The 10710-nt window shown below is 39.8% G+C and overlaps 1 protein-coding gene across 1 annotated transcript; it reads right to left on the reverse strand.

The window, feature by feature from the left end:
- Positions 1 to 676: 676 nt before the first annotated feature.
- LOC104679438 (olfactory receptor 4D10) lies at positions 677 to 1679 on the reverse strand. The gene has a single exon (XM_010385010.2). The coding sequence runs from the start codon at positions 1668 to 1670 to the stop codon at positions 711 to 713; it is 960 nt and encodes a 319-aa protein (XP_010383312.1). The 5' UTR covers positions 1671 to 1679; the 3' UTR covers positions 677 to 710.
- Between the last annotated feature and the right edge of the window lie 9031 nt (positions 1680 to 10710).

The raw sequence follows: 10710 nt of genomic DNA on the forward strand, positions 1-10710 counted from the left end.
ATTCCCAGGGAATTGAAACAAGGTCTCAAGTTCTGTGCTACAGCCAAGCACAGGCTACTGAGGGAATGTCCTGGAGTGGGGGCCAGCAGACCTGGGATTCAGGGGAAGATCAAGTTAGAACTATGTTCAAGGTTACAGAGGTCACAATATGTGAGGTCATGTTCTAACTCAAGCTGTGCTGATCCAAGCACCTGCTTTCAGCTACCGGTAGGTGGGCTTTAGATTAAAAAATCTAGCAGTGATATTTATTTGGTTCATATTATAGGATTGGAGGAGGAACTTAACTTGGATGTGATTTCTTTAATTAGGATATGATATCTCCATGAAAGATCTTACGGAATCCTAATGCCCAAGCTGCATCATATTCGTAATGTGTGTCTCAGCTCCCTTCCTGGCAGTAGTACAAGATTGTAGTGGAAATGTCTGAGTGTATTTTGATTTCATTTCCTTTAGTTTTTCCAAGGCTGTATTGCAAAAACAATATACACCTCTCCCGCTAACAATTTTATCTCTGTACTTTCTCCTGTGACACAGAACCAATCTTTTTTACATTATTATGACCTGCTAATCAGAATGTCTGAAAGTCACGTGTTTCTTATTAGTAGACTAAAAGATAGTTAGCAATCAATTAGTGAGTAGAATGTATTTGCTGGGCAAGCATTTTCAAAAGTGGTGAGAAGGAGGGAAGTACTGGTCTATTTCCTATCAGGTCAGAGTCTTCTCTTCAGTCTCCTCATGGCTGACTTCATCTCATGGTTTCTCAGAGTGTAGATCAAGGGGTTGAGCAGAGGGGAGATGATAGTGAAGGTGACAGAGATGGCCTTATCTGTGGGGAGGGCAGTGAAGGGCCGGGCATAGACATAGATGCAGGGCACAAAATGCAGGGTCACCACAGTGATGTGGGAGGTGCAGGTAGAGATGCCTTTCCTCCTGCCCTCTCCTGATTGAGACTTGAGTAATGATAATATGACCATATAGGACACCAGGAGCAGGAAAAACCACAGTGTGGTGAGCAGTCCATTGTTGGAAATCATTAGTAGCTCAAGTACGAAAATGTCTGTATGGGCCAGTTTGAGGACCTGGGGGACATCACAGTAGAAAGTGTCAAGAACATCAGGTCCACAAAAAGGGAGTGGGAGCAACAGGGAAATCTGCACAATGGAGTGGACAAAGCCCCCCACCCAGGCAGCCACTATGAGCCCAATGCAACGGTCTCTACTCATGATGGTCGCATAATGCAGGGGCTTGGAGATTGCCACATATCGATCCAATGCCATCACTGACAGAGAAAATACGTCCACCCCTCCAATAAGGTGGAAGAGAAACATCTGAGTGAAGCAACCATTGAAGGAGATGGTCTTTCTCTCAGACAGAAGGTCCACCAGAACCTTGGGTGCTGTGATGGAGGAGAAGCAGATATCGGCAATAGATAAATTACGGAGCAAAAAATACATGGGCGTGTGAAGGCGAGATTCACAGGTGACAGTAACCACGATGAGGAGGTTTCCCAGCAGAGTCATCACATACACCAAGAGCAGAAAAAGAAATACGACCAAGCTCGCTTCCCAGTTCTGGGTCAGGCCAAGGAAAATAAATTCTTTTACCTTGGTGCAGTTTTTCATCTCCATTGAATCATCCTCTTTATTCTCTTTGGTTTTAAACCATGTCATATGAAAGCACTGGGATATTTATTTTGTTTTCTTCCTAAACACCTAGAATTTAGTGCAGAAACTTCCCATGTGGTTGTAGTTTTTGCAATTTGTTGCATTGTTCACGTTTTTCAGACTACAGTTAGTCTGGTGATAAAATCAAATTATCATATGCAAAGTCATTCAATAATTCTTCTCGTATAGAACTATTTTGGGAAAGAAAATATGTTAAGTAGTGACATAGTGTATTTTAAAAAATCAATTACCCAAGTTTAATTTGATGTTTTTGGTACAAAACTCCCAATGTAATAAATCTTTCCTCTCTTTATTCTGCTTTAAGGAAATCTTTTCATCTCTTCTTGTCACTTATACTGCTTTGGAGGTCAAAAGTTCTGGCTTTCTCAAAAGACAGAAGTGAAAGTACTAGGTTTTTTTTTTTTTTATGTTGTGGCTGCTCCTGGTTTATGGTCACTATTATTATTATCAGTTATTTTTTTTTGCCCTGTACAGGAATACATTTTGATAGGAACCAACAGAAGTTTTGAAAATCTGAAAGGTGATTTATTTTTTTCCCCAAAGGAAGAATTTCCCTGCTGAGAGAGGCAGTGGGATGTAGTGAAGAGAGCTCTGGATTGGGGAGATTGGAGCACTGGTTCCATTTGGTCCGTATTCTGCCATCAACTAGCTGAATGACTCGGGCTCTGACTCCTCCACTGTGCCTTGTGTCAGACGGATTCTGCGTGTTTAATACCAGTTCGAGTCTGCAGGGAGGAGTAGCAATCTGAGTCAAGGGAAAGATTCACTTGGGAGAAGACAAGATTGAGTGAGGCAACACAGGGAGACCCTATCACTACAAAAAATAAAAAATTAGCCATGCGTGGTGGCACACACCTGTGGTCCCAGCTACTCAGGAAGCTGAAGTGGGAGGGTCACTTAAGCCCCGGAAGTCCAGGCTGAAGTGAGCCATGATTGCACCCGGCACTCCAGCCTGGGTGACAGAGTGAGACCTTTTCTCAGAAAAGAGAAAAGTAGACTGAGTGAGGGTATAGACCCTGGGGTCTGAATGTTGATGCCCAATTTCAGGCTTTGTCGAAAGGTCTAACCTCCTGTCCTGTTTTTCCTTCCCCTTTCCTGTCTTCACCAACAGTAGATCCTGTTTTCACCAACTGCATGTGGCTAGGAGAAAATCAGCTGGAGAGACTTGATGTCCCTGCAGTCTCCATACCCCAAGAGTTAACGTGCCTTGTGAATTATTCTTTTATGTAATCCTATAAAGAAGGTTTCTTAAAAAAATTTCTCCCCACAGATAAAGAAATGATCTTCAGAAAGGTGGGCTCATTTTCTCAAACTCACAGCAGTAGTAAGTGGTGGAACTGAACTTCGGATGTGATTCTGTTTACCTCCAAAGCTTACAACGTGACGTGTGTTGCAACATATGATCATTGTTTAAGCATTCAGTTGATCAGTTATTTCTTCCCATTTACTTTAGGGTAAAGGTGGCAGAAAAACAGTCTCAGAAGCACTGTTTAAAAAAATTATAAAATTTTCAGGTGAGTTTGGATCAGCATAGGTTCAGCCCAATATTCCACACCTCTGCAGCACCTCCGATAAGACTGTGCTGCAGAAATTGATGTCATTAAAATGGAACCTGACTTTTTTTTTTTTTTTTTTTTTTTTTTTTTTTTTTTTTTTTTTTGAGACGGAGTCTCGCTCTGTCGCCCGGGCTGGAGTGCAGTGGCCGGATCTCAGCTCACTGCAAGCTCCGCCTCCCGGGTTTACGCCATTCTCCTGCCTCAGCCTCCCGAGTAGCTGGGACTACAGGCGCCCGCCACCTCACCCGGCTAGTTTTTTGTATTTTTTTAGTAGAGACGGGGTTTCACCATGTTAGCCAGGATGGTCTCGATCTTCTGACCTCGTGATCCGCCCGTCTCGGCCTCCCAAAGCGCTGGGATTACAGGCTTGAGCCACCGCGCCCGGCCGGAACCTGACTCTTTAATGTTGGATTTGATTACATTCCTGACCCTCCATTTATTAGGCCAGTGAGAAGGCTTTCGTTTAGCCAATGAATCCTTCAGTCCTTTGGCACACATTTGGCACACATATACTGCTAGTACTAGCAGTATACATATGACCACAGCAAAGTTCTTACTCTGGAGCAATTTTCGCTCTGATGGAAAATATAAACATGTAAGTGCATAATCACACATGGGAGATGAGGCTGGTACCAATATAGTACTGTGGAAGCATGGCAGCGCTCTAGCTGAGACTAGTGCGGGAAGCCTTCCTGGAGGAGGGGAAGTTTTCCTTCAATTTAGATGAATTTCCAGGAAACAAAAGCAAGATGTATCATACAAAGGACATAGCCTGTAAAATGTCAGTCAGTGGTGAAGATGATATGCTTGTACAGAGAACACTGGAAAATGCAGTGTGGTTGGCACAGAGGGAGGAAGTGTGGAATGGAAGGAGATTTTTGTTAGTAACAGAAACCTCATTAATAAAAGATTTATTATTACATTCAATAGTGCCTAGGTATTCTTTGGTTTGTGAATGAATGGTTTAAGCCTACTGAGCTTCTTGTTCTCCTAATCATGATAGGAAAGCCTGAAATGTTCATCCATGGTGGGTAGGGACAATGTCCTTTGACTTCTCCTTCTTTTTTTTTTTATTTCTTATTTTGAGACAGAGTCTGGCTGTGTTGCCCAGACTGGAGTGCAGTGGCGTGATCCCTGCTCACTTCAAGCTCCACCTCCCGAGTTCACGTCATTCTCCTGCCTCAGCCTCCCAAGTAGCTGGGACTACAGGGGTCTGCCACCACGCCTGGCTAATTTTCTGTATTTTGAGTAGAGACGGGGCTTTCATCGTGTTAGCCAGGATGGTCTCAATCTCCTGACCTCGTGATCCGCCCACCTTGGCCTCCCAAAGTGCTGGGATTACAGGCGTGAGCCACCGTGCCCGGCCCATTTGACTTCTTTACTCCTCAACTCTGATCCATGCACTTCTAGTATTACATGGAGTGGCCTGTTCTGGAAAGGGGTGATGAAAGGTTATGGATCTTGCTTGAGTGTTGGGGTGAGAAAAAGACAGTGACCCCCTTCTGGGAGGCAGCTGATACTATACCATCACGCTTTCTTCTGCTCTATCCCTCTTTGGATCAAAGCTTAGAGGGTGGAGGGATCACACAGCAATGAGAGACGTTGTCATCTTTAGAATAATGCCTATGTTTATAAGCTGTCATTGGTCATTTGAAATAAATTTTATAATTATTATTACTCGCGCCACCTTATACATAGCCTGTGGACATTTATCACAATCTTCAAATTATACAAATAAGTTGGGCCACATTTCTAAAGTGTTTACAGACCAATAGAAACGGAAAATTTATGCAAATAAGTGAACATGATACATGATAAAAAGTGAGATGTGTTGTAAGAGATTTGGGTGGCACAGCACATATGGTAGGAGATATGATCATTTCTGGTAGTAACAAAATCCATTATTTGAGTCATTTGTATATGTGAAGTGGTATAAAAACTTGATTTATTTAATTCTCACCACCACCCATTAGGTAAGTCTGCACTAGTGTAAATCTTGTCTTTCATATGGAATATAGCATGAACCTTTGTTGGGTGAAGAAAGACCGTATGAAATGGAAGGTATGGAAACAGGATGGAAGATACAATATTTTATTTTTTCCCAAAGTTCAGTCATTATAGGTTGAAACTTTGTATTGGGAAAGCATTTGAAAAAGTCTTTCTGAAGGTAAGCATTTGGCAGAAAGCGGTTCTGGAAACCCTTTTTGCATTGACCTTAGACTGAGGTGGCCTCACACATAAGCAATTCAAAGGGTCACAGCGAATGCATGATGCCTCCTCTCACACCAAATGGATCACGTTTCCAGCATCTCTCTTAACACAGTATCAACTTTTCCAATATTTAACACCCACCTTTGTTGTTTCTATCATTGAGATGATTAAGTCTGAAGCACTTGGTATACCTGGAAAATATTCAAAGTAAAATTAGTCATACATAATCAATAACAACGTCTCAATTTCACTAGGCATAACCTTAATCCTACCTAGAAGTTTGTCTTTACCTAGTTCCTTTGATCCCAAAACTCCAACTACAAATTGGATGCTATTAGGTACAGTGCGTAACAGAAGACTACTGACATTGATTCTTGAAAATCTTGCCTAAAGATTAAGCTCTTTGCAATGCTAAATATCTCAATGTCTTTGCTCCACTTTTGGAGAGAAAAGTCAGACTCAAAGAATCACATCTATAAAAGTTCTTCCATTGTGTCCTTGACTTATGTTCAAACCTCTGAGGCTTATGCTTAATTTGTGAATTGGAAAAAGAGAATGTTATTGGACAAAAGAGAAGTCGAGTGGCTGATTTTGCTCTTGGTGATGGAGTTTCAATGGGAGTTATTAAAATGTCGCCAAAGCATACCATGTATACATAGACACATCTGGGTACATTTTGGTTGGTGTCCAAATTCTCTAGAGGCAATAGAGGAAACCCATCTCCTTAACCACAGTTTAATAAGAACTTTGTTAATACATGCCAAATGCTATGCCAGAGAGGCTTTGAGTCCAATTTTCACAGCTTGCAAGGCTCAGAGGACATCATCTACCTGTGGGTTCCAACTAGATTGCCAAAAACCTGGGAGAACTGGACCTCAAGTAATTTGTTACCAGTCCAGTTTCTAATTAAACTCAGAATGAATATAGCCCCATGATGTATTTTTTTGTTTTACACACACACACACACACACACATACACACACACACACACACACACACACACACTTACTGTCCATCTCATTTGAGTATGACCATGATGTTTTAATAAATGTCCATATAAACATATACAACTTAAGTGATATTTGGGGAATATACATTTTCCTGTTTCCAACACTACTTATGTGGACTCTTCCAATTGGGAGACAGATGGGTCAGTGCAAGATAATAAAACTGTTCACATAAATGCAATAATTATTTTAGCCTAACTCAATTTGTTGAAAGGTTTGATTTTCCATAGAATCCACCTCCACTCTTTCCAAAATGACAATGAGTTTGAACTTGTGTTTTATTACATTAAACTAGTCTACAAAGAACAGCATGAGACTGAACATGCATGTTGAGATAGAAAATGCTTGTTTTTTTTTTTTCTTACCTTTTTCTGGGTCTTATTAACCTGGTTCTGGAGTAGTAGACTGAATGGACCTTTGTCTCCATACTCTTCTGTCTCAGTCATTAATGTCTGACTTGAGTCAGAAGCAGCAGATACAAGGAAAGGAAGAGAATCACTTAATAAAAAGAACAAGAATGTACTTTACCTGCAAGCTTTATGGTGAATTGTGTTACATGTGTGGAGACTCCTGATTCAGACGTATTAAATGGGCAATGAGTCTGAGAGTGGTTGATGCCTTTCAATGAAGGTGAGGAGAATAATGAATTGGATCCAGACAAATGTGAATCTGTTTTGGAATTTTAGTACTGGGGAATAGAGCTTTAAGATTTAAAATTTAACTGGAAACAAGAATTAATATGTGAATAGGATGCAGTAAAGGCATTCATGTGACACAGGGACTTAGTGATTATATAAGCTCTCTGGCATCTGTGCTTTATATCAAATACACAGAAAAGTGTAAAAACCTGTTTACACCACAATTACTTCTCGAGAGTCTCTTTTCTACCCAAGGAACTGAAAGTACAGCAGTGAATAAAACAGATCCAAATCCTGTTCTCATGGAGCTACTATTCTAGTGGGATAGCCCAGGCAATAAATAAAGCAAATCAGTCAAATGTATAGAGTGTGTTGGTGGTAAACAGAACAAAAACCACTAGGTAGGCAGTGACGTAGGCGGGAATGGATAGGAACTGAGTTTTATACAAGCGTATTAAGGTGAGCGGCAGCATGTTTTTGGAACATCAAAAAGACCAGTGCTTAGCAGATGATGTTAAGATTATATAGAATGAGTAGTCCATTATGAGAATTTTATTTTTATTCTGAGTGAAATTGGAGGGTTTAAATAGAGCACTGACATAATCATACAGGATTGAAGCTGTATAAAAGACTGAAGCTTGCACTACAGCCTGGGCAACAAGAGCAAAACTCCGTCTCAAAAAAAAAAAAAAAAAAAAAGACTGACAAGAAGCATTGGAAACATATACACCTCCCACCAAGATATATATATATATAGAGAGAACAGAATATATAACAAGATATTTATATTAGAACAGAAATAATTTTTTATAATAGTCAAGAAAATAAATATGTATATTCAAAAAATTTCATTTCTGTTCTAAAAAATCAATTTTATAGAATTATAATATAGAGGAACTCTTTTTTGTTTGGCTTTTTAAAAAAGTTTTTGAGATCCATCTGTTTTCTTGAATGTGTTAGTTACCCCTAATTATTGTGAATGGTATTCCATTGAATAGATATATCACAATTCATTTGTCCAGTTGACTGTTGATGCGCATTTGAGTTGTTTCTAGTTCCTGGCTATTATGAATAAATCTACTCTAAATATACTTGTTCAAGTCTTGTGGACATAGTTTTTTATTTCTCTTCGGTAATACCTGAGGTGTTAGGGCACTATATGGTAATGCATGTTTAACTTTATAAGAAAGTGCCCAACTCTTTCGAAAAGTGATTGCAGCCATTGACAGATCTACCAGCAGTGTTGCAGTTGCTTCATGTTCTTCCCAACATTTGATATTGTTAGCATCACGAATTTTCATTATTCTCATGGATATGTGGTAGTATCTCATTGTGGTGTTTTTCTTTTTCTGACAGGGTCTCACTCTGTTGCTTGGGCTGGAGTGCAGTGGCGTGATTTTGGCTCACTGCAACCTCCAACCCCCTGGCTCAAGTGATCCTCCCAACACAGCTTCCCAAGCAGCTGGGACTACAGGCACATGCCACTATGCCCGACTAATTTTTGTATTTTTTTGTAGAGACAGGGTTTCGCCATATTGCCTAGGCTGGTCTTGAACTCCTGGACTCAAGTGATATGCCTGCCTAGACCTCCCAAAGTGTTGGGATTACAGGCGTGAACCACTGTACCTGGCCATGGTGTTAATTTTTATTTTCCTGACTACCAGTGATGTTGCACATTTTTAATGTACTTTTCATATAGTTTATTTTGATTTTGTGTCTATTCAAATTTGTTCCTATATTAATTTGTCTTAATTTGAGTTTTAGGATATATTTTGGATACAAGTCCTTTATTAGAAATATGTATTGCAAATAAATCTGCCTAGTCTACAGCTTGTTTTAATTTTCTTGATATATTCGGAAGTACATACATTTTATTTATTGTTTTATTGTCACTGAAACTCTTCCTTCCTTCCTTCCTTCCTTCCTTCCTTCCTTCCTTCCTTCCTTCCTTCCTTCCTTCCTTTCCTTTTTTTTTTTTTGATGGAGTTTCACTCTTGTCGCCCAGGCTGCAGTGCAGTGGCACTATCTTGGCTCACTGCAACCTCTGCCTCCCAGGTTCAAGTGATTCTCCTGCCTCAGCTTCCCAAGTAGCAGGAATTATAGGCACACGCCACCATAACTGACTAATTTTTTTTTTTTTTTTTTTTTTTTTTTTGGATTTTTAGTAGAGACAGGGTTTTGCCATGCTGGCCAGGCTAGTCTTGATCTCCTGACCTCAGGTGATCCACCTGCCTTGGCCTCCTAAAGTGCTGGGATTACAGGCTTGAGCCACCATGCCTGGCCCAAAAAAGGAGTTTAAACTTTATTTTTTAGGCAATAAGAAACCATTAAAAAGCTAAAACTCATATTTCTTTATTCATCAGTTTTTTTTCACTAATCGAGTGCTTATTATGTGTGCATTTCGTGCTGCTCTCTCTGTTGGCCTCTGGCTCTACCAATAAAGAGCCAACAAAAGCCTCTTTTTTTTTTTTTTTTTCCAGGAAGTGGACATATTTAGTTTGTAGCCATCTATAACTTGCTGAAACTTAGAATTTTTGTTTTTTTGCATTAATTAATTCAACTGTATCTGGGTTTATTTCTGGGTTTTCCACTCGGTTCCACTGGTCTATGTGCTTATTTTTATACCAGTACCACACTGTTTTGGTGACTATGGCCTTATAGTGTAGTTTGAAATCAGGTAGTGTGATGCCTCCAGATTTTGTTCTTTTTGCTTCGTCTTGCTTTGGGTATGTGGGCACTTTTTTGATTCCATATGAATTTTAGAATTTTTTTTTCTAATTTTGTGAAGAATGATGGTGGTATTTTGATGGGGATTGCATTCAATTTGTAGATTGCTTAGTGATTCTACCCATCCATCAGCATGGGATGTGTTTCCAATTGTTTGCGTCATCTATGATTTCTTTCAGCAGTATTTTGTAGTTTTGCCTGTAGAGGACTTTCAACTCCTTGGCTAAGTATATTCCTAAGAGTTTTATTTTTTTTTGTAGCAATTGTAAAAGGGGTTGAGTTCTTGATTTGATTCTCTGCTTGGTCATTGCTATTGTATAGAAGAGCTACTGATTTGTGTACATTAATCTTATATCCGTAAACTTTGCTGTTTCTTTTATCAGTTCTAGGAGTTTCTGGAGGAGCCCTTAGGGTTTTTAAGGTAAAACATCATATGGTCCGCAAACAGTGAAAGTTTGATTTCCTCTTTACTGATTTGTATGCCCTTTATTTCTTTCTCTTGTCTGATTGCTCTGGCTAGGACTTCCAGTACTATGTTGAAGAGGAGTGGTGAGAGTGGGCATCCTTGTCTTGTTCCAGTTCTCAGAGGGAATGCTTTCAACTTTTCCCCGTTCAGTATTATGTTGGCTGTGGTTTGGTCATAGATGGCTATTATTACATTAAGGTATGTCCCTCGTATGCTGACTTTGCTGAGAGTTTTAATCAGAAAGGGATGCTGGATATTTTGTGAAATGTTTTTTTTTTCTGTATCTGTTGAGATGATCATGTGGTTTTTGTTTTTAATTCTGTTTATGTGGTGTATCACATTTATTGAACTGCATATGTCAAACCATCCCTGCATCCCTGGTATGAAACCCACTTGATCATGGTGGATGATCTTTTTGAT

The sequence above is a fragment of the Rhinopithecus roxellana genome, chromosome 15, assembly GCF_007565055.1.
Source record: "Rhinopithecus roxellana isolate Shanxi Qingling chromosome 15, ASM756505v1, whole genome shotgun sequence".
In the NCBI taxonomy this organism is placed as follows: Eukaryota; Metazoa; Chordata; class Mammalia; order Primates; family Cercopithecidae; genus Rhinopithecus; species Rhinopithecus roxellana.

What these genes read in the sequence shown, in the direction of transcription:
- LOC104679438 (XM_010385010.2), bottom strand. Translation starts at nt 1,670, where the DNA reads ATGACATGGTTTAAAACCAAAGAGAATAAAGAGGATGATTCAATGGAG.